Consider the following 25279-nt stretch of genomic DNA (forward strand, 5'->3'; position numbering starts at 1 on the left):
CTACAACCTTCTTCCCTCTGACTGATCTCTCACCTTCAGTACTGAAAGAGCCATGTCAAGCTTTGTGCCCACATCCATTAGACTCATGAAAGGTTGATCTTTTTTTTTTTTTTAAACCTCACTCTTTTTAACCTTTCTTAACCCTATTCATTCACCTATTTATCATGTTTTTAAGATATCCCACATGTTAACTTGAATGTTTATTATTTTCCAACCCTAGATTCTTTTTTAGCATTATTTATTGCTAATCTGTCATGCATCTTTTGTTATGGCTTACAAGCTTCACTCACTCAGGACTCTTTGATTGCACTTTGGATGTTGATATGTTAGATGTGTGTGTGTGTGGTTTGTTTTTTTGTGCTGTGATGTCAGTCATTTCAGCTCTGTGCACACTGATGCTTTCCTTCTAATAACAGTAATGACTGAGAAAGAAGCCAATCAATGGTGGTCTTGACCTTTCTTGAATTTAAAATCTGGAGACTGCCGAGTCTGAGACCGAGACATGGCCGAATTAAAAATATTTCGATTCCGAGACGAGATAGAGATCTTCAAAAAAGTGGTCTTGAGACCAAGACCAATTTCAAGTACTACAACACTACACAAAGGAGTTGTCAAATTGCTAGTCAGTTTGTGAAAATGATCTTTGTTGATACCAATTGACAGTGGGAAAGAAGGCTCGTCTAAGATGCTCTGTTTTTGGATTTACACACACAATTTGTTTTTCCCCTCCTCTCCTGAGTATCACTTCTGTGCTTCAACTCCGTGCATGAACAGGTTTTTGTATTACTATAAGTCACTGTGGCTCCCCCCATACACAGTGCCACACACTCGTACAAAAACCTGTGTCTGATATTTTGCATTGTTAGTTCTTCTTTTTTCCAATTCATACAATTTAAGCATCAGGAGCAATCTTGAAATTTTAGTATACTCTTTGAACCAAATTATTCTATGTTTCCCTTTTAAGCCTGATTAGCCTGATTTTTATATTTGATACACGCACATTTCAGCAATAAGGCCGTTCAAAGTGCTTCACACACGACATCCAGAGCATCATGACAAACGGAAAAATAGACATTAAAAATGAAAATGTAAAGATCACTCAAATAAAGCGTTAACAATCACAAAGAAGATTAAATATGAATATAGGTTTAAAAAAGTTGTGCACACAGGATAAATCCAAATTAAGGTCTGGTACGTTGAGTTGTTAGGTTTTTGTCACAGGGTGTATCACTGTGGTTGTTATAATGCACTGTGATATGACTCAGTTCAAAAACTCCACCCTGCAGACTCACTTTCTCCATATACACCATGCACATTTTCTTCTGTTCTAGTTTTTAAATTTCATCATATGTTATCACTTACCTTAAGCATCATTTAGCTGTTCATTTAGACTTGTAAGGATATATTTCTTCTTTTTTTCCTTCTGTAGGATGACTGTATTTTGCTGAAGCCAAAACCTCTCAGGGTTGTATATGGTCTTTAAATACATCATTCTTTTTACAAGAAAAAGACTGTTTGTGTCTGTTGAGAGGTTTTTGTATTGGTGTGAAACACTGTGGCCCCCCGTGTACACAGTGAAACACCACAACACAAAAACCTTCAAGACACAGGGTGGCTGCCTCATCCTTTACTGCAGTACACAAAGCAAGCGCTCTGGTTCTAATCATTCAGATAATGCAAAACTATTATAAGGATTTGTATTACCATTGTGGTTTTCATTAAATTACATTTCTCAATGTTAGGGATAACTATTTAATTCTGGACGTTAAAACTGCCAGAGAATGAAACGTGATCAGTTCTTATCATAGTGAATATCTGCGCACTATTTTGCCAGCAAAGACACATGGATTTTATCCCTGAAAACTGAAAAATAGATGGATAGATGGATATGCGAACACCTCCTTAAAATACACCAGAAAACTGAAATTATTAGGAAAGATAATTGAACTAAGTCAATTATTAATGAAGAGTCAAGTAGTTTAAAAAGAACAGCAAAATAATTGATCAAATCTTTTTTTAACCTCAGAATGTGACTGTGCACACACTAAAGTATTTTCATAAATCTAAAATTAAACATGTTAGGTGATTGAAAATTGATACATGAAACACACCTACATGGGGGAAGAGAATATAATAAAAAGTAAAGACATACAACATGAATGCTTTATTTTCACAGCAATTTACGCAGTGGCACAGGGTCTGTAGAAAACCAAGGATTATATCGCAGGGCAATGTATTAAACTGAATTAGATTTAATAACTGACATATGCTGACTTTGATTGGTCAATGGAAGGTCAAGTCAGAGCAAAATCTTCTACATAAACACTTATGTTATGTAATAAGATAACACAAGATATACTTGGGGAAATTTTCCTTGGACTCCATCCAATTGCAAATTCCAAGTTATATTGAACAATTACACAGAATAAAAAAATCTGCAACTACAGGCAGTTTGCAGTAGACGAGGGACAATAAACAATTTAACAGAAATTAAATTCAGTGTATAAGCTTGTCCACACACATTTTATCACATGCACAGAGTATGGCTGTTTAAAGATTAGTATTTTAGTGATGTTGAGCCGGTAAGCCTACTATTGCCACAGGTTCTGCATATTACACTATCCTTCTGTCAACATATTGTCTTTCTGAAACGCTCCCTAAAGCATGTTTGCACTGTCATAATTAGCAGTAACATTTTACTAAAGCTTCTGTTTGCCAATCTGATCTAATTTTTGATTTATCTGGAGCTTTGCTGACTGTACAATTAATTGGATTCATATGGATTAAACTTCTATATTTAGTAATGTTATAGTGTGTAACACTGTTTCTTAGCCCCAACTTACACCAATAACTACAGTGACTACAGTACATGACAAAGTATTTCCATACCTAAGAGATCTCTCAGTTTTCTAATGAAAATGTTAAAATGTTATAGATAGTAGAAATAGATCGCTTAACATATTAAAAAAATAAAAAAATAGAGGAGTGAGCAATTCTCTGCTTGTTTAATCTAATATTTCAAACTTCAATGTGTTCATTTTCTTAAAGACTGTTTTTTAAGGAGATTCATCAAGAAAAAGGTGGACCCTAACTTTTATCAAAAGCTGAATATTTTACAACACAGACGAGTCGAGTTGCTGCAGTTCAGTTTGGAATATTTTCTTGCTCAGTGCCTTCTGCCTTAACTGCTTTTTGCACAATAAGCTGTCTTTTTAATGATTTTATACTTACTATAAAGTCCCATGAATGTGTCAAATCTAAAAATGTTATAAGAACTCACATAGTGGTGGTTTGAATACCTTTTACCTTTTTAGGTTAACTGCATCAAGACAACAGATCATTTTATGCGTTTGCCACTAGATGGCAGTCTTCGCTTACTTTGGTCAACTTTATAAGGCAGCATGCATGTGAAGCATCACAGCAACAGCTGCCAGAATAATCTCCCCAAACCCAGCCTAACAGAACTCAACAACAGGGGCCATAACACGCATTGCAACTTCAGTACAACAGGACATCACATATCCACTAAACACCAACCTCAACCCACTTCCCTCGGGTCGGAGGTACAGAGCACTGAGGTGCAGAACGGCTTGCCTTTGGAAAAGCTTGATCCCTGCTGTTAAAGATGCCCTGAACAAAAGGCCTCACTGAACAAGCCAGAGTGTGAACTTTTGATTGCTGTTTGACATTGTTTGTTTTGTGTAGAAACTGTTCTTTGGTTGAAATTGTCTGTTGGACAGAAACCGTGCTGTGAAAAGGATAAAGTCTGAAGTCTCTAAAATGTTCCCTTTTATTTCAACAAGCTGACATTATTGCACACTTCTTTTCAAGTCAAACTCTTCATCAACTTGCTTTAATAAAGAATTTTTGAAGTTAATAAACAAAAGATGACACATTACACATGAAGAAAATGACTGGTAAATAAAGGGAGAATGATGAATAGAAATGTAGAAATGGCTTGGAGGTCATTTTATCAACCAATTCTTCATAACCCTGTGTTTAGCAATCAGAGATTAGTAAAGGAATTTGTTAAGAAGAAAATGAAAGTTTTGTCAGTTAATGTTATCTCATGTTACCAGCCTTAAACTAAATTACTTTTTTTTTGTAGATTGCATCCTTGTTCGGTTTTCAAAAAGAATGTAAGAAGATAAATTAGCAACTAAAAGAGAAAGAAACAATAAGAAGAGATAAAAAACAATGAGGGTTGATATAAGCTATAAGCGCTTTTACACCGCAGGTCACACCTACACATTCACACACTGATGCTACTGATGTCCATCAGTAACTAATCCCATTCATACACATTCACACACCACCAACGAAGCAGCGACTTGGTGTTAAGTGTCTTTCCCAGGGACACATCAGACATGTAGCTGCAGGAGCTGGTGATCGAACCCCCCACCTTCTGGTTCAGAGACGATCGACTCGACCAAATGAGCCACAGCCGCCAACACTTTTCTGTAGAGTTGTGCTGGTGGGCGGTGTCTACAGTGTGCATGTTTGCCTCTTCATGCTTGGATACAAACTGGTTTGTAAATGTATGCAGTGGCATACGAGTCTCTCACTTGAGGAAGTTTATTTGTAGCTCAGACAGTTTCTACAAAGTTTCAGTGGCACAGGTGTGGTCCCAGAGGTGCACAGAGAAGGGGGAAGTGACTCTCTAAAGATGATATTTTTAGCAAGGCCAGGAAACTAGAAAACCCTTCTGAGCTTAACTGATAAAAGACATTTGCAAAGATCGACTTGATGCAGAGTTATTTTTGATGTTCTTCGATTCCTCAAAAGCTTTTCAACACAGGCCCACCATCATTTCTAGTCAAGGCCGCCCATAATGAGGGGAAAAGGGAAAGCTTTCTGGGGCCTAGCCGCACTGGTGGACCTATTATGGTTAGGTAAAACATTGTCCATCCTCATTTTAAGCAATAAGTACCATTTATTTGAACTAAAATACTCAACATTACTTATTGACATAACAAAATTAGACATTTTATTTTGTGTTGCCTGTATCAAAATACTATCCCCCTATTCTTGAAGTGGGATGGTTTTATTAAAAAGGCGCATGAGATATATATATTTTTTTATATATAATTGTTTATTTGAATCAGGAACAGTGTACAAAAAAAAACATTAGTTTCAGAAGAGAAGAGATGCTTTGTACCAGATTTAGCTAGCTAGCTAATTTCCATCTGTTGTCTCTGGGCAGATGATGGAAACAGCAAAATACAAAACAACCAGTCACACACACACACAGACACACACACACACACACACACACACACACACACACACACACACACACACACACACACACACACACACACACACACACATTTCATAAGAGAGAAGAAAGACATAGAACATTTTGCAGATATTAAAACATTATGTACAAGTTTCCCTGAAATGTAAAGACATGAAAACCATGGATTTAGGTTACAGAAAATACACTTTAATAGAATGTTTAAACATCATGTATTACATTTTTGAAATTACAATATACAGTAGTTTGTGGATTATGTTCATGCTTTTAAAACTAGATGAAAAAGAAATACCAAAAATCACAAATTTACTTGTCTGTGTTGTGCATCCGTTCCATCCCTTATTGACTCCTTATCTGAAAAATAAAGGAAAACAATATTAAAAAATACATTCATTTAACTTGTCAATGACACATTTCTGAACAGTGGCGTGATTTGAAAAGTCTGCTGCTTGTGCAAGAATATGATTCATTTACGGCGTTTTTACGTTTCCTTGGTGATATTTTCTTGAATAAAAGTTCATATTAGACATACAAAGCATTTTAAAACAGACCTTATGGTCACTACAGACAGACGCAGTAGTGCCTTGAGCCTAGCAACAGTGAGCGCCGTGAGAGCTCAGTGAGAGAAGCTCTGAAATTGAGGTTGTGAACGCTGCCAGAACAAATAAAATAGGCGTTAATGGACACAGGCTTTTTTTGCATTTTAAAGTAATCTACCTTTGAATTAGGTCAATCAACCACATTCAATTCTCCACTCAGAAGGTAAACTTCACAGCCTTTTTTTTTTTTTTTTTACAAATTTCCTTCAGCTTAACGGGTAGATTCATTTGAAATACATCTGAACCAGAAGGGTTTGTAATCCATCACATGTACAAATAGATTCATCTAACTTTCACGTCCATGTCTCTAAATGTGTAGTGTCTTTTCATATCCTGCACATTCTGGTCTGTGAAGATCTGAAGAAGTTTTTACACCCGCAGAAAAAATGATGTTCATGAGTTTGTAAGTAGTATTTATATCGCTTACATCACTGACATTGATTTCATACCTTCCAATGATAGTAAAACTATAATACAACATACTGTATAAGTCGGTAAAACTAATGTGCAGAAAAAGCCTTTACCTTGACTAGGCTGATTATCATGCTATAGAAGAGAGAGGCTATGAAGAGGAATATGAAAGAGGCGGCTGTGGACCACAAGCTGCTGAACTCATCCTCTTCAACGGCATCATGTATGTAGTATTCACCCCCACTCACTTTTGACTCTGAAGGAAAATATAAGAGGTGGTTAGATGAGAGGTGTCTGCGTGTGTGTATCTTAACATAGTCTTTGTACGTTATGGAATAGTGCATATACACTAGTGTTTCTCTCTCTTTGACATGTTATATGGTAATTTCTCATGTTGCATAGTGAAACAGCAACATAAAAAACCCTGCTGTTTTGTGCTTGTTCTTCAATTTGTTTGATGTTATAATTCATTCATGAATATGTAACAAACTTTTTCTCAATGCAACATTTATTTGAAACACTCAGCACACATATCAGGCTGTTAGATCACTTGACAAAGACAGATTAAAACACCATTTTATGACAAACAGAACAAAATTGAGACATGGATGTTGTTTTTTACAATGACAGACACTGGTGACATCACAGGGTGCGCGTTTTAACATCACATGGTTTGCAAACACAGACAGCAGAACACATGAGCACTAAAAAAACAACATTTAGAGCTAAGTCTTCTGTATGTCACATTCTAAGGAGTTACCCTGGGCCTTAGACACTGGCTGTGGATTCATGGAACTATTGCTGCCAGCAGGCCAGACGTTGCACGTGTACGTGTGGTTGTTCCACTTGTCCTTGGTTGTGTAGTAAATACTTGTTACTGAGTAGCCTTGTTGGGTCTTCTGAGGTGGGAAGTTAATGCCATCAACATAGTTTCCAGTCTTTTGTCCGATGTACTCAGACCAGGCGATGTAGTAATCCTGCTGTTCAAGACTGGAGACCAGGCACACTAGAGTGACCTCGTTTCCTTTGCTGATTTCCTCCTCTGGGAGGACGTGGACGGTCACTTTTGTTTTCTTCCAATCTGAAAGAGACATTTGATTTAGAGAAGGACGTTCATTTACAGGATTTATATTCACGTGTAAGTAACATACTGTACCTCCTTTATGGACAGTCAGGTCTTGAATTACTGGTGTCATATTGTCTCTCATGGCAGAACATCTCACTTTGTTGACTGTCTGCCACTCTGAGAGACGCCGAGTCAACGTGCTGATTTTGCTGTGTTGACCATTTCCGGAATTTTCCGTCAAAGTAATGCCATCAGACACATTGTGTTCATTAATTTGCCAAGTTATTCTCATGTCGTTTACAACACTACTGTCTTGTCCAGAAACGATACAGTCCAACTTTGCCTGGTTGTTGTTGAACAATTCTTTGGGACTTGGTTGGTTAAGGGCCAATGTGACAGCAGCTACAAAAAAAGAGAGTTAGAGGACTTCATCTCGTATCACCTTGATACTGTATTATTGTTTACAGTTTAGTTGTAGTAAATAAACAGCAGCATTATGATAGGATTGTATTAGACTTTTACCTTTTGAGGCCTTCTTCATATATGTTGTGCCTTTGTGTGTCACCTCACATGTGTACACGGCTTTACTGTCCCAGTCTGTGTTCCTCACATTCAGAACACTGACAGCTGAAAATGTGTTCCTGAATGATTTGGGGGGCCAAGTAGTGAAGCCAGTTTCTTCTATTTCATTTTTCTTCCATTTTACCGTCAATTCATTGGGAAAAAAATCATCAATTGAACACATCAGAGCCTGAGTGTCTCCTCTTGGCACCAATACCAACGTTATCTTTGGAGGGAGTTCGGGCACTACGCAGGTGAATGAAAGAGCAGAGATGGAGATTAAGTTGAAATCAGATCAATCTGAAAGAATTTGTTCAATAATACTGGATGAAAAATATATATATATAAATATATAGACAATTCTGAACATAAAAACAAGAAAATGCATTTGGACAAAACGTAAAAGAGCCATGACAGAAGGTTAAAAAGCACCTACTTTCAACTTTGACACTTTTGGATCCTCCAGGATACGTTAAAGCACAGTTAAAAGATTTCCCTGAACCCCAGTCAGATTTGGATACTTGGGCCAGACTAAGACCTGTGAATTTGTTGTCATTGACAGTTGCAGGATGTTGTACAGAAGTTAAACTGGTCCCGCTGGCATCCGTCCACTGGAAAGTACTCTTTGGGGTGAAGTCATGAGCCAGACAACCAACAGTGATTTGATTTCCAGTCCCAGAGCCGCATTGAACCACAGGGAACAGAGTCGGTGCAGTTCCTTTAGAAAATATTTTATAAAGCCAAATTAATAGAAATTACTGATTATTATCACAACTGCCTTTTTTAAATGTAAACAAAATATATTTTATATTTTAATGACAGAATTACAAAAGGCAGACCCAAAGTGCTCTATGTTAGATCAATCAATCAAATAGTCAGAGTGAGGGGGAATGAGCTGCTGACCCTCCGCTTCCCAACCAAAGTCCCTACAGACTGAGCTACTGCCCGCCCCTATCTCATAACTATCTCATTGTTTTACATTATTTTGATGTTTTGTTTTAAGCGGCAATTTTTCCCCCCAATATTTTATTTATTCAGTCTATAAAGTATTAAAAAATAATTTTCCATCTTTATTAAAACTCACATAATCGTGGATACCAGATTGTCTTTAATAGATGGAAAATGGAGGTATTATGAATTTTTACCTTTATGAAAAAATGTTTGAATAATATTTTTTTTTTTAAATTATACTTAATAAAGAATCTGATTAAATAAAAATGTAAATAAAGTTGATTCCAGAAATCCTCACACCTTTCAACTTTTTGAATGTATTTAGCCAGCTTGCACAGTAAACAAATATAAGACAATATTTTGAAAACATTATGAGAAAATCTAACATACATCTTATTTTTGTTTGTCTGGTCAACACAAGTCAACGGATTGGAGGTGAACATACTAATGAAAGAACCTCACATAAGCAAAACCTTAAGATGTCATGATAATAATATAATTTGTATATATAATGTATTAAATGAGTATTTAGAATATTTATGTAAGCCTATTGTTTAATAGTTGCCAATTTGTGGGAGAAAGTTATTTTATGAGCTATGCTCTCAAAATCAACGATCAACAATTTAATCTTCATTGTGAAAATAAAGTCTCATGAAGGTAAATTTTCCTGCAATTTACTTTATATTTATTTCATACTTTCACACAGAGACCTCCTATTGAAACACAGAAAACTTAAATATATCTCAGCTCAACGGTAGTCTTACCTCTCATCACACAGTATGAGGTCTTGTGAATATCCACAAAATAAAAAGTTGGTGAATATTAATGTGGGGAAAACATTCTGAGGTCCTCACCAGCAGCAGTTAAAATCCAGACAAAGTCATGTTTACTTAAAACCCTGTCCTGCAGAGAGTTGTAATGCTAAGAAAGCCGTTTTCTAATGCTTTCAAGGAAACAGCTGCATTACCAACCAACTGTCTCTGCTTTCTGATTCTGCTATTTGTAAACCTAAACATTACGACCGGGTCCAACTTCTCAAGCATCAAAAATCAGTTTAAAAAAAGATAAATATAGTAATCACTAAAAAGGTTTTAAAGTGACTTACCTGAATTAATGGTGACTGCAGTCCCTTGACCCCAGTAGTCAAAGTAAGCACAGTGATACATCTCAACTCAATGCTTCAACAAAAACCTGAAGAACCAGAAAAACACCTTATTAAAGGTTTGAAAACCACCAAGTCCTGATCTGTAGGAAACTCTAGTGTCCCCCTATAAGCGTATGTTCATGTTGAGTCTTTGACTCTTTTTAAAGTTGAGATTTACTAAGAATAACATTTACATACATGAACTACCTACGACTTCAAACTACTAAATAAACAACTTTTACCTAAAAATCTGCTTATAAAAACCATTACACATTAGTTTCCTTATAGTTCAATGTGAGATATTTTGTCCAGTCCCCTTTTGTCCATCTTTAAAATAGGATAGTTTAAGATTGTTGCTCTCAGGTTTTTGTACAGCTGTATATCACAGTGCCCACCCCAAATAACACCGTGATAAAGCCTCATACAAAAACTAAACACTGTTTCCTGTATGGAGCGTTAGGAAACGTTTATTATTAGCAGTGGGTAACAATCACACTGAACTTAAATTCTATAATTTTCTTCATCTTGTAATTGATAATTTGTCATAATGAATCATTGTGATACTTTGGCTTATGTATGCATATTAATCTGAATATTTGAGAAACAAGAATTCAGATGATGGTAAATAGAAGATGATGCCTATTCATCTATTATCTATGATAATCCTCAAACTAAAGCATCACAATCTTTTATTTTAGGAATCTATTGTTAAAAATATATTTTATTTTCTAAATATCAAAACAAATGATCAAACATTTTGTAATGAGAATTAAAAATGTAATAAGTTTGCAAGTTAATTTAATACGTTTGCATGGACCATAAGTCAATTGGAGGAATCAGTCATGAGTATGGCAGCTGTGGTTTAGTGGTAGAGTAGGCTGTCTCTGAACTGAAAGGTTGGGGTTTGATCCCCAGCTCCTGCAGCTACATAGCCTATGTGTCCTTGGGCAAGACATTTAACCCCGAGTTGCTACTGCTGCTTCTTCGGTGTGTGAATGTGTATGAATGGATGAGTTAATACTGATGGTCACTTTACATAGCAGCCTCTACCATCAGTGTGTGAATGTGTATGAATGGATGAGTTAATACTGATGGTCTCTTTACATAGCAGCCTCTACCATCAGTGTGTGATGTGTATGAATGGATGAGTTAATACTGATGGTCTCTTTACATAGCAGCCTCTACCATCAGTGTGTGATGTGTATGAATGGATGAGTTAATACTGATGGTCTCTTTACATAGCAGCCTCTACCATCAGTGTGTGATGTGTATGTGTGACTTTGGGTGTAAAAGCACTAGTAGTCAGAAGACTATACAAATGCTATACAAGCTCAAGTCCATTTACCATTCTCCATTTCCTAGTGTTGGAACTATTCCTACTTCAATTTGTATCTGTGGAGGATAACTTGCAGTCAGGGCATGGTGTTTAAAAAAAAGGATGAATCTAAACAAAAACTGTTGTTTTTTTGTTTGTTTTTTACATAACTTTCAGTGAGTCATTAGTCAGTCACAGTAACATCTGCAGCAGTTTTTGTACAGCTCTCTGACTTCCTGTATCACTGTGGGGCTCTGGCACAATAATAAACAGCAGAGTCTACAGCTGTCAGGCTGTTCATGTGCAGATACACCTGGTCCACATCGTTGTCTCTTGAAATGGTGAAGCGATTCTTGACTGACGTGGAATAATATTTAGTGCTTCCACTCGGAGCAGAAATGAAGGAAACCCACTCCAGTCCTTTTCCTTCAGCCTGTCTGATCCAGCTGATAGGTGCATCACCGTCTGATATTCCTGTGTACGTACAGGTGAGTTTGTGGGATTCTCCAGGACTTTTTACCACCGGTTCAGACTCAGTCAGAGTCTGACTGCACACCACTGTGGAGAAAAACAGACTGATCAGAACAGAGCCACACACAAACCCTGACACATACAAAGACAAGGCTATATATGTGTGTGTATTTACCAGAAACTGATAGCATGAGAAACGTTAAACACCCGGATAAAGTCATTGTAAAAATGTGTGTAAATCTGGTTGTTGGATTGGTGTATCCTCAAGTTGCAGGGAGATTAAAAGCAATGGAAAAGGGGAACATTTGCATTGCCACACCTCACATATCTAAAAATGAAAAGCATGAAGATTCAACGTCAGTTTCAACATCATTTGACTGGTGCAGTCTGAACCAGACGTTGCTTCCTCTTCTCTAGATCCTTGCTTGTGTTGTACATACTCTCTGATGTTTGTTGCTTTGGAAAAAAACATGATTGAAATGTAGATTCTGCTTCATCTCTCTACACTAGATGTGTTTTTAAATGAATGGAGTTTTCAAGGCTGGTTAGACACGAAGAACATAAAATGAGTTGATCCTGTACTCTGTGTCAGATTTGTAACAATCAGTTTGGGAAAACATGCAAACATATTTTCATCTGAAAGGATTGTGAAAGTCTTTTTACCTCAATGAATATGTGTTGAGTGGATTGGGAAAGCATTATTGATATTTAGAGAATTACTTGAGGATGTTGACTCTGTGAAACTTTCACTGTTTACCTCATTTTAGGAGATTTTCCTTCATCTCTGCTAGCTTAAATTGACAGTGAAGAACTTTTCATTTGTGTTTGATATTTGTCAACGCTGCATGTCTTCTCTTCATGCTGATCTTGTCCTGTGCTGAAAAAAGTTGTATTGTCTGATAAAATAAATCCTCCTGCTGTCTTTTAACCATCAAAAGATCGCTCATGAATCATTTGTGTGGAGTTTGGTAGAGTGCTGTATATCGTCTTTCCCGACAAACACCCTGCGGTGAAAGAGATTACAAAGAATAAAAAAACTAACAATCCTCTTCCAGATCATCTCATTTGCTTTTGTAGGATGTTGTTAGGAATATTACTTTTAGTCCGTTCAATAACAAGCTAAAAAAACTGCTCACAGGAACTGGAAATAAATTCCATCAGTGACCAGGCAGTAAAAGAGAAAAGAAGAATATGAGACCTGATTGACTGCAATTATTCATATAAGTTTAATCATATATACACTTATATTACACATAATTTGCATTGTAGCCATACGTCTGTATTATCTGTTGTGGTTGTTGTGATTGTTCGTAGGACCTGAGCAATAAGTGATTTTCGGGACCGATACAGATATCAATATTAGGAAGAGAAAAAAAACTGGTACTGATATATTGGCCGATATCTTTCTTAAATTTATTTTCTGTTTGTAGAGCTGGATAGATCATATAGATATATACGAATGTATTTTGTTTATACCTCAAATGCAGTGATAACACTTGTGGAAAAGATATTTCAAGAAGACAAGATGCTCACTGAACTGAAAAGTAACTGTGCATGGACGTGCATCACTTGACTCTCTGGAGTAATAATGCTTGTTGTAATCCAAAGAACGCCCTCTGCTGGTGAAAGAGAACTGATAGTGTAATACAATGACACTCAACTAAAAGGCGATTTGACTGGTGAATAATTGTAGTGATATTGATGCATATCTGCAATAACTTTAGCCAATACCAATAGTAAATGTCTTTATATCTATTTTTAATAGTAAACAAAATATCGGCCGACATTATTGGCTGGCTGATTCATCTATTGGGCTCTAATTATTTATTTTACTTTCTCTGCCCAGCCAGGATTCTTCCGATCTTGCCACTATTGCCAAATGTTGCCAACTGCTTGCTTGCACTGGATTTCACACTTGCACTATGATTTATGTTGGGTCTGTTTAAATACCGTAATTAAGTGAACACTGTAGACTTGTCTCATGTCCTCTTTTTCTTGGTACATCAAATCAATAACTCTTAGTATGATGGTATGAAAAAACAGATATGATTGAGATCACACTGCTGATTCTCTGTGGAGGTTTTTGTGCAGCTGCTCCACTGTCCTCACTCACTGTGTCTCTACGAGCACAGAAGTAAACAGCAGAATCTGCTGCTGTCAGTGTCTGGATCTGGAGGAACTGAGTGCTGCTGGGCACATCTTCTGTCATACTGAAGCGACTTTGAAAGGAGCTTGCATAGATAGCAGCATTGTTGCCAGTATTCATCCTCCCAATCCACTCCAGAGCTCTCCCTGGTTTCTGTCGGATCCAGTGGATATAGTTGCTGGTCATGCTGTACCCAGATATGATACATGACATCTTCACTGTCTCTCCAGGTCTTTTCACCTCAGAGGGAGACTGCTCCAGTCTGATCTCACTCCAAACTCCTGTTGTCATAGAAATATTGATCATTATCAACAAAACTTGAAAAAAAGGTTTGACATTTACACAAAGTATTAAAGCAGGATGGATTGTCTCACCATGAATAGTAACTACAAGTAATAAACTCCAGATACTACTTTTACCCATTCCTCTGTTCAGTGCTGTCTGATCTCAGATTTTCAAAAGTGTTCAGAACTGTCCGATTGATCTGCTACAAGTTACTGACGGTGTGTTTATAAGAGAGGACGAGTTTGCATAGACCTCCCTCTACAGGTTCAAAAGAGAAACTGTGACTGATACATTTCCATAAGAAGAGAATCTCTTCAGCAACAGAACAAACTCTAAAATATCAGTCATTGCAAATCATATCTAAAAACAGGTGAGATACAGTGCTCATAATGCTGAATTTTTAAATCATAAATTAAGGTGTAGGAATCTCAGAAGTAGAGAGAGGTTGAGTTAGCAGAACTGAGCGTTTCCTTAAAGCGACAGGCCTCAGAGAAACTGGGCTCTTTCTGCCATCTGGTGTTTTTACAATATACTTTAAGGGGAAGAGCATTCATATTTTTCTCTTAACATGCAGTGATCAACTTTAGGTGCCAAATAGTACAAAGTTCAACCCAGCAATCTACGTTTTATCAATAGAGGGACACTCGTTTCAACGGAATATGAGTCAGTGTTCATTGCAGGAAATTGAATTTGGAGTTTTTAATAGTTTTGTCAGTTCATAAAACAATAAGAGGGGAGCACACGTCTGCACACACAAACCCATACCTGCCCTCTCAACCTTTGAAGACCCAGCATTGAGAAAGAAAACACTATTATTTTGTTTGTCTGTTGAATTGTCTGCACTTATAAACAGGGCTCCTTTCTATGATCCAACCTGTTTGTGGATCTTATTGTACTTCCCCCGTAGAAAACGAAACAATTGTATCACTGCAATCATTATTTTGTTTATATTTGAAAGAAATAATGTGATAATTATCAATATCGACTGATAAGAAATATTTTTTAGTGATGTCTCCCATGCCTAAGTATGATGGTATGAAAAAACAGATATGATTGAGATCACACTGCTGATTCTCTGTGGAGGTTTTTGTGCAGCTGCTCCACTGTCCTCACTCACTGTGTCTTGACGAGCACAGAAGTAAACAGCAGAATCTGCTGCTGTCAGTGTCTGGATCTGGAGGAACTGAGTGCTGCTGGGCACATCTTCTGTCATACTGAAGCGACTTTGAAAGGAGCTTGCATAGCTAGCAGAATTGCTGCCAGCATCCATCCACCCAATCCACTCCAGAGCTCTCCCTGGTTTCTGTCGGATCCAGTGGATATTGAAGTCTGTCATGTCAAACCCAGATATGATACATGACATCTTCACTGTCTCTCCAGGTCTTTTCACCTCAGAGGGAGACTGCTCCAGTCTGATCTCACTCCAAACTCCTGTTGTCATAGAAATATTGATCATTATCAACAAAACTTGAAAAAAAGGTTTGACATTTACACAAAGTATTAAAGCAGGATGGATTGTCTCACCATGAATAGTAACTACAAGTAATAAACTCCAGATACTACTTTTACCCATTCCTCTGTTCAGTGCTGTCTGATCTCAGATTTTCAAAAGTGTTCAGAACTGTCTGATTGATCTGCCACAAGTTACTGACGGTGTGTTTATAAGAGAGGACGAGTTTGCATAGACCTCCCTCTACAGGTTCAAAAGAGAAACTGTGACTGATACATTTCCATAAGAAGAGAATCTCTTCAGCAACAGAACAAACTCTAAAATATCACAGTCATGTTTTTTCCCTAAATGATAATCTCTTACTTTTCATCTTGATATGAAAAAGGGGATATTGTAGTTTGTGTGTTTGAGATTGGAAGCTATATTGTTAATGTAGATATGTTATCAGATGATATTTTCTACCCGATTCCATGAGCACTGAATTAAATGTTTCCCCAAGCATTTCTTGGGATCACAATACACAACTTTAATCTATAAATATTCAGGAAAAATCAAGCTTCTCTACATTTTTTTCTGTACTGATGTCAGCTGCAGTGGAAGTCTGATTGGGTTTATAGCACGCTATTCTTCCTCATGTACAGGTAAAACAAAAATCCTCTATTGTTCTGTGAATACATAAAGATTCCTCACATCATACTTATCAGATTGTGTTGTCTTTATAAAGTCAACATTATGTGTGGTTGCACTGCATTGCTCTGGATTAGTTGTGCTGGTCTTTTGGTGATTTGTGTCAGTGGAGCGTACACAGACTCAGTAATACACAGCTGAGTGAGTCGGCAGGACGCAGTTTTGTCAGTTCATACAACAATAAGAGGGGAGCACATGCCTTCACACACAAACCTGTATCTGCCCTCTCAAACTTTAAGGACCCAGCATTGAGAAAGAAAAGGCTATAGTTTTATTTGTCTGTTCATTTATTTGGTTTTCATTTGTTGTTGTTTAACGTTTGGTTTAAAAGTCCTTTCCAGGATCCTTGGTGAAGATTTAAGAGGTCTGGATGTTTGTGGGTATTGATTTTTCGTCCAAGTGGTGAAGCCTTCAGTAATTACAAACCTAGAAATTATTCTGACAGGGAAAGTATGTCTGTGCTTTATTCCTGTTGAGTATCCTTTTAAAATGTAATTCAATAAAATGAAGAACTGCTGATATACTTCTGGTTGACATTAGCAGTGTAAGAGAGAGGAGCAGTAAACCAATCCATTTAATGTAGAGAGAGTAATAACTCCTACATCAGGTTTATCATTTTCTCATTACTTTGTAGCCGAATCAGCTTTTGGTTTTGGAATCAGTCACTCCATCTTAGTCTGAGTCTGTATGTTAAGGAGTATATCCCTGATTCTGAATTGAACAAGCTCCATAGGTCCACTAGACATAAATAGCAAAGGATTCTGTGAAGTTATTTAACACATCCCAGTCAGTGAAGTTACTGATGTAATGTGAAATGCTACTTTGACTGTTTTTGTACAGCGTTACTTCCTCCTGTGTCACTGTGTGTCTCTGGCACAATAATAAACAGCAGAATCTTCAGTCTTCAGACTGTTCATCTGCAGATACACCTGCTGTCTGCTGTTGTCTCTGGAGGCGGTGAACCGGCCTGTAACTGACTGAGAGTAGTATTTTCTGTCATTATCACTCTCAACCCAGGCGATCCACTCCAGTCCTTTTCCAGGAGCCTGTCTGACCCAGTTCATATCATAGCTGCTCATTGTAAACCCATAGGCATAACAGGTCAGTCTGTGGGATTCTCCAGGCCTTTTAACCACTGGTGCAGATTGTGTCAGAGTCTGACCATCAACACCTGAAGAGACAGAAAAGAAAACCATCAGATGTGACACTTTCAGAACACTTTTTAGAGTAAAGATGAGTGATGATCATCACCTGCCCAGCAGACAGTAAAAAGCAGCAGTCCTGTCCTATAGTCCATCATGTTCAACTGTGTGTCCACTGTTCTCTGTCGTCCTCTCTGCTCTCACATAAGTAGAGGAGGAACACATCAGAGATTTACATTGACTCCTCCTCACATGGACTGAATTAACTTGGGTCTCAGTTTCTGTCTGGTTGAATTTGATAATTTCACTAGTAAACAAATTTAACATGTTTACCTGTTGTCATGGTGATGTTAATCTGTGTTTAAATAACTTAGCCAAATAAAAGGGTATAACAATGAGCTAGGCAGTGTTGTTGTGGAATCACCAAATCTGGAGTATGAGTCAAAGAAACAGAGTCACGTCAGAGTCATGTCCCCGTTAACTGAGTTACTTTTCTGGATGAATCCTTGATAGATATCTGCACAATTTGTTTTTCCTTTTTCTGCATCCTTACAGAGACAATATTCACATGCAGGTGAACACTCGTGCCAGCACATGCTTGAAAGTGAATACATTTTAGAACCAAAAAAATCAAAAGTCTTTTTCAATCAATAAATATGAGACATTTTCTCAAATTCCAAGTCTGAATGCAGTCAATGCTGAAGTCAGGTTTGAATCACCAGTGCTTGTTTTCAAGTCGAGTCACAGTCCAGGACGTGATACTGAAACACTGGAGATTGGATTTTTTGTAAACATCAAGACATTTTGATAAATCTTTTTTTCAATGTATTTAATGTCACAAAGTAGTTTTACTGTCAGCTAAATTCTGACGAGAGAGAAACACAACTTTAGACGTCACCAGCTTCAATGAAGTGACAGCCTGCAGGTCACAAAGCTTTTTATTATTGTCTCTATGATTTAAAACCAACAGTTAGGATGAACCCACCGAATCAACTGCTGCTGAATGTTTCCTTCTTGTGATTGAGCTTTAAGAGACTTTGTCACAATGCTCTGCCATTATACGTTTGATCTTTTATCGCCCTCTGTTGACTACGGTCGCCCTGAAGTGCAAAACACAACCACAAATTACAAAACACAACAACAAATCACAAAACACAACGACATTAACTTTAACCGGAAAAGGTAGGTACCTGCAGTCGACAAGCATCGTCGCTGATTGGACGAACGCAATGTCCGTCTTTTTAACCGGAAGTAAATGCTTCATACGCATTTGGGAGCCAGGCAGAGAAATGTCAACGAAGTAAGCAGAGATTTAAAATTCATGATGTATTGCCCAAATTGTGGCAAAGAGCTTCCAGAAAAGGTATGGCCAAACTTTTGCAGTGGTCGTGGCAAGAGGTTACCAGATTTTACATCCATTAAGAGTGATTGTATTATCCCCTGTGATTGCTGATTAACACTCTGACTCTGAGGCAGTCACTTACAAGCCTGTTTCAGAGGGAGAGGTTACTTTACCTCTGAGTCAGTTACTACGGTAACTGAATAAAAATCCAGGTTGTTTTAATATGATATGTTAGGGTGGCAATAGCCTACTACAACGTATAAAACGAACTATTTTATCGAACATAACATGTCTTTAAGTCGGTATGAAGGGGCTGCATTACTCTGTAGGGAATTAGAGGCTACATTCATTTTCTCTTACACCACTTCTCTCTCCTTTGCCGCTGCACTGCAGCAGTTTTACTTTTTTTTCCTTCTTAAAACCTGTTCATATTCGCCGTAGCCTGTGGCCACATGAAGATATTGATGTATTTTGAGATGATTAAAGTAGGAGGATCTCTTTTTTTGTCACCTGTTGCCATGGTGAATCGTAGTATCGGGGCTCCATTCATGTTGGCTTTTTATCGTTGTGGTGCACGCGCTGAACACCGAGTGGACATACTCAGCGTTTATTTAACAAATTAAAATCTGCTGATCTGAAACTGAAAACTCAGAGTTTCCCATCTGAGAGTAAATCAACTCAGAGCTCAGGGTTAGACTGAGGGTTTGTTCAACCTTCTTTCAGAAACGGGCCCCTTATCTGTTAATGTATTTAGACGTTTTCAAACCTTGGAGACGGTTCACACTTCACAGTTCTTGTCCTGATTTTAGCTCCTTGTTTTTTTTTTTGCTGTTTCTTTGTTTTCATGGCTTACTCTCATTCGAAAAAAATGCTATGACAGTGTATTTACTAACAAATATGATGTATTCTGCATTTTTTTTCCAGCAACAGATGTTGGTTTTCAATAAATAAAACAAATACCTTTATGACAGTAAAATACTGGTATGTACAGATGTCAATTGTGTTGTGAATTATTTCGCTTGTGACTTCTGTAGCATTAATGCACAGTATCTGCTGTTAACATGGCATACTATACAAGGAAACTGTCTACTAGATGTTCTACATGTAGTGTAAATAATGATATCAGTTCACACAGAATAAAATATTTTGTGCTTGCAAGAATTCCAGTTACCAAACCTGAAAATTGAAAGTACCACATTTGAGAATTTTGGTAGATCATCTTTTTATTAACAATTAAAACCCTTTATGTCACTTATATGTCAGTTCACAATTAAGACTCAGTAGTTCCCAAAATATAAGCACTTACAGTCCAATCAGTAATGTATGCATTTTTTTTCTCAGTTTACTGTAACATGGAATATGTGGTAAGGGCTTCAGTATAGTCCACATCTATAGCCCAGCTATTTTGTGGCTGCTGTAATCCATTTATTGTTCCACAGCCTGCTGTAGATAAACCTGAATGTCTGGGTCACCGCATGAATCAATTGTTTGCCTGGTCTCCTGAAACACATTTAGTTCCCTGTCTTCAACAGCAAATCCACAGTCCCTTGAACCAAACCTGCAAATTCAGACAATTATAGAATTATGAAAGGGTTTTTACCAAGATATTAGAAATGTAGTTTGAAATGGCCATAGTTAATAAGATGTGTTTGCTTGTTGATACAGAAATGTGAAAGTAAACAAAGGCAGGACAACTAGCCTATAAATTATATTAAATAATATAATTTACAAAAATATACAATAATCCAAATATAGTTACGAGTGCAGTGCAATTTGTTATAATACAATATTCAGTTTATGATCATTTAACTCTGAGTTGATGTGGATTATCTGTGAGGCAACAAATCGTTTGGAATCCCTCCAGGACATGAGGCAAGTCTGGATGGTCGAATCTTCCTTGTTCCAGAGGTCCGTACATTCATCCAGGTCTTTCTGCAGAACATTACTGAAGCAGATTCTCAGTAAGCACTGGTGTTCATGGCAACCGTTGAAGTGTCCAGAGTCTCTTAGGTCTCCAAACAGGTCCATCCAAAACTGAGACCTAGGAATACATTAAATGCAAAGTTGTTGTTGTTTTTTTACACACAAGGAGAAATTTTGAATTGATTGAATAATCTAGAAGGCTGAGATGAGGAATGTTATCAGCATCAGAGTGGTCTGAAAACAATAATTCGTAATAGTCACCACTTCTCAGTTTGATCTGATCACTAGGCAATACATAGTTACATACCTTCCTCTTCTGAAAAAGGACCACCATGACTCGATACGCTGATTCCCTGTTGATGAGCTGTAACTGTGGCTTGACGAGCCTCCATAGTAGTCCGTATATGTGCATGGCGGAGGGCACATTGTATTGCTGCCATTATCCCATTTTCTGTTCCGAGGTCAGTTCTGAATCTCATTGGGATCACACCAACACTTTTAATATACAATTAATATAATTGTGAGCGATGACAGATGGGTTGTTGTTAGTATTTCCACAAAGAAGCCACATTATTCTTCTTGAAAAGCCATCTATACATCCTGAGAGGGCCGATCCAAAGGGTTTCAGTTTGTCATAGCCATCTGCATGCCATCTGTAGTTCGGAACCATGGAATGATATGTCTGTCTTGTAAACCTCCGGCGTGTTCTCAAAGCCGTCCCATGTGGATTTAGTTGTTTCAACAAGCTCATTACTACTTCTCGTTTCACACGTAGTTTGTGTTTTTGTTGAAGAACTTGCCACATAGTCCGATAGCCGAAGAGTTGCCCTGCAGCTCAGTCTGAATGGCACGTCTCACCTCGGCTAGTGGAGAATTGTTCCGTCGTCTGTACAAACCTGCTTCTTTTAAACGTGTCTTTAGCGTACGGATACTCATATGAATGTTGTGAAAGGTTGACAGCATATCCAATATTACCTCATATGTATGGCCTGCATCAAAATATTCTCTGAGAGTAGAGAGTCTGATTCTCCGGTTTCGCTCATGTATTGAAATCAACTCGCGGAAGCAGCATGCTTCTGGTTAAAAAGACGGACATTGCGTTCGTCCAATCAGCGACGATGCTTGTCGACTGCAGGTACCTACCTTTTCCGGTTAAAGTTAATGTCGTTGTGTTTTTTGATTTGTTGTTGTGTTTTCTTATTTGTTGTTGTGTTTTGTGATTTGTGGTTCTGTTTTGTTATTTGTTGTTGTGTTTTCTTATTTGTTGTTGTGTTTTGTGATTTGTGGTTCTGTTTTGTTATTTGTTGTTGTGTTTTTTGATTTGTTGTTGTGTTTTATTATTTGTTGTTGTGTTTTGTGATTTGTTGTTGTGTTTTGTGATTTGTGGTTCTGTTTTTTGATTTGTTGTTGTGTTTTTTGATTTGTTGTTGTGTTTTTTGATTTGTTGTTGTGTTTTTTGATTTGTTGTTGTGTTTTATTATTTGTTGTTGTGTTTTGTGATTTGTGGTTGTATTTTGTGATTTGTTGTTGTGTTTTTTGATTTGTTGTTGTGTTTTTTGATTTGTTGTTGTGTTTTTTGATTTGTGGTTGTGTTTTGTTATTTGTTGTTGTGTTTTTTGATTTGTTGTTGTGTTTTCTTATTTTTTTTGTGTTTTGTTATTTGTTGTTGTGTTTTTTGATTTGTGGTTGTGTTTTCTTATTTGACGTTGTGTTTTGTGATTTGTGTTTTTGTTTTCTTATTTGTTGTTGTGTTTTGCACTTCAGGGCCACCGTAGATGGAGTTTGTAAAAATGCATTTCGTCAGGTTTTATTTTTCTTCTGGCCTCTTTTATCAGTGGGTAAATCTCACACAGTAATACACAGCAGTCTATTTGTTCTTTTGGTTGCATCACTGCTTAAAGCCCCAACATGATCTTTTCTGCAGGTCGTCTAAACATGCTCATTCTGCAGCAGAGTTACTCTGACCCACCCCTCCCTATACGTATAACACTCTCTGTGAGTGATGCCTCTTCATTTATGGGGGGCTTCGGGTTTGAGTAAGTGATTTAAAATATTTTTTCTACCAGGCTGGTGTCTATGGTAATTATTACTAGGATGAAATCATTGTTGTGTAAACATGGCCTATTATCACTATTTTGTTTTAAGTGTGTGCACAGAAAATGAAAATCCTCAGAGCATAGGTATTTAAAATGTCTCTTGAATACATAATTTTAATAGGTGTTAAAATCTCCCTTTTTATCAATCAAGGAGAAACAGACACAATCCCTTAGTTAAAAGTTACAAGGACCAGCTGCTTCAAACAAGCAGATTCACGTTTATAGTCAGATCCACTAAATATTTGATGTTTTCACACTACTTGAATAAAATGTGGAAGAATACCAGAGATGCACAAGAAGTGAAACTTTATTTTTTTTCACATCAAACTGAAGCTTATTCTATAAATAAAAAACACAGAGAGAGTACTGTTTGACACGTTGAGTTTTTGTACAGCGATACTTCCTCCTGTGTCACTGTGGGTCTCTGGCACAATAATAAACAGCAGAATCTTCAGTCTTCAGACTGTTCATCTGCAGATACAGCTGCTGTCTGCTGTTGTCTCTGGAGATGGTGAACCGGCCTTTAACTGACTGAGAGTAGAATTTTCTGTCATTATCATTCTCAACCCAGGCGATCCACTCCAGTCCTTTTCCAGGAGCCTGTCTGACCCAGCTCATATGGTAGTCGCTGAATGTGAATCCAGAGGCTGAACAGGTCAGTCTGTGGGATTCTCCAGGCCTTTTAACCACTGCTTCGGATTCTGTCAGAGTCTGACCATCAACACCTGAAGAGACAGAAAAGAAAACCATCAGATGTGACACTTTCAGAACACTTTTTAGAGTAAAGATGAGTGATGATCATCACCTGCCCAGCAGACAGTAAAAAGCAGCAGTCCTGTCCTATAGTCCATCATGTTCAACTGTGTGTCCACTGTTCTCTGTCGTCCTCTCTGCACTCACATAAGTAGAGGACGAACACATCAGAGTTTTGCATTGACTCCTCCTCAGAGAGATAAGAAAATAATTTAATTTGGATATCACTTCTTTACTTATGGACTTAAATTTTCAATGCAATTACCTTTTTATTTGCTAATCTTTTCTTTTTTTGGTATCTCAATTGAGGCAGCCAATCAGTAATAACACAAAGCAGAATAACACACAGCTCTACTTTTTGACATTTAGGGAACATACAGTAACATCTGTGATCACATGTACCAAAAATATTCACATCTAACAGGAAGTTAATCCCCATCATGTTCTTTGATGGTGTCTTCTGTTCTCAACATTCATGGAGGATTTTGTCACATGGGCTCAGGGTATCAGAGAACAACAGTGGTTTTAAAATCTCATTTTCTTATAGTTTGATTGAATAAGATCTCCATAGAGGAAGCTAAAGACCTCTGGTTCAGTTACTAATGTGAATGTGATCCTGATAATTGTAAGTTATTCTGTTGAAAACAAAGGTATTTTCATAATGTGTTACAGCTGTTTTTCTCCTTACTGTAAAAGTGAACTGGTGTTTAATATGTATAAAAATAATTATAATACATTTGATTTATTTGATTTACAGAGTCGCATTTAAGGAAAAACACTTTTAAACAATGTTACAAAAAGAAACATTAGCAATCTAAAGCAGTGTTTATAATGTTTCTATCAGTGATTTGAATTGTGGCAGGTCAGTAAAGTCTCAGGTGTGTTTGAGGAGAGAGATCCAGAGAGAGAGGGGCAGCAATGGAAAAGTCTCTGTTCCCCTGGTTCAGTGCTTGGTGTTAATCATTATTGGTGTGAGGGCTCCTCCTCTGGTTGCTTCATGTTACTGGTGTTCAGGCTCTGAGGGGTTTTTGTTCAGCTCTACTGATGAGTTGTGTCACTGTGGCTCTCTGGCACAGTAATACACTGCAGTGTCTGCAGGCTGCATATTCAGTCCGTTTAGAGTCACTCTGTTTCTGGAAGAGTCTAAGTCGATACTGAACTGGTTCTTCAGTGAATCTTTGTAGTAAGTGCCTCCAGTGTATCTCATTCCGATATACTCCAGTCCTTTCCCTGCAGGTTGTCTGATCCAGGCTGTGTAGTAGCCGCTAACAGAATAAGAGACCTGACAGGTGATGGTCAGACTCTGACCTGGCTGCACAGTCACAGAGGCTGGCTGTGTCAACTGTTCACACTTCACACCTGTTAAAAAGAGAACATGTTTAGTAAGAAATTATCAAGTTAAACTGCAGAAGAAGAACTGTTGACTTTGACAGATGCAGACAGACTCACATCCAGCTGCCAGCAGCAGCAGCAGAGCTACAGAAAACATGGTTGATGTTGAAAGTGACGTGCTGTGAACTCGACTGACGGCCTGATGGGAAGTTTTTATAGCTGAGTAACAAGGAAGCTCACTGAGTTTGCATACAATCAAACATATGAAGCATCAATGATGGTCTGACTGGAGCCAATAGAAGAGTCTGTTCACTGTTTTTATATCTGCAGAGTGACTCTGAAACTTTC

General features: G+C 37.5%; 4 gene segments (V, D, J or C); all 4 read right to left on the reverse strand.

Annotated features, from left to right (window-relative positions):
* Positions 1-5424: 5424 nt before the first annotated feature.
* LOC132995287 (immunoglobulin heavy constant mu-like) lies at positions 5425-10418 on the reverse strand. The segment is given in 7 exon segments: positions 5425-5611; positions 6381-6523; positions 7028-7348; positions 7424-7735; positions 7856-8140; positions 8331-8612; positions 9951-10418. Coding segments are annotated over 7 exon segments (1419 nt in total).
* Positions 10419-17200: 6782 nt separating this feature from the next.
* On the reverse strand, positions 17201-21142 carry LOC132954414 (immunoglobulin heavy variable 3-30-3-like). The segment is given in 2 exon segments: positions 17201-17514; positions 21058-21142. Coding segments are annotated over 2 exon segments (399 nt in total).
* Positions 21143-23257: 2115 nt separating this feature from the next.
* On the reverse strand, positions 23258-23780 carry LOC132954415 (immunoglobulin heavy variable 3-30-3-like). The segment is given in 2 exon segments: positions 23258-23571; positions 23747-23780. Coding segments are annotated over 2 exon segments (348 nt in total).
* An 861-nt stretch (positions 23781-24641) lies between these two features.
* On the reverse strand, positions 24642-25142 carry LOC132995312 (immunoglobulin heavy variable 4-38-2-like). The segment is given in 2 exon segments: positions 24642-24958; positions 25049-25142. Coding segments are annotated over 2 exon segments (345 nt in total).
* Positions 25143-25279: the final 137 nt, after the last annotated feature.

This window comes from Labrus mixtus, chromosome 20 (assembly GCF_963584025.1).
Source record: "Labrus mixtus chromosome 20, fLabMix1.1, whole genome shotgun sequence".
Taxonomy (NCBI): domain Eukaryota; kingdom Metazoa; phylum Chordata; class Actinopteri; order Labriformes; family Labridae; genus Labrus; species Labrus mixtus.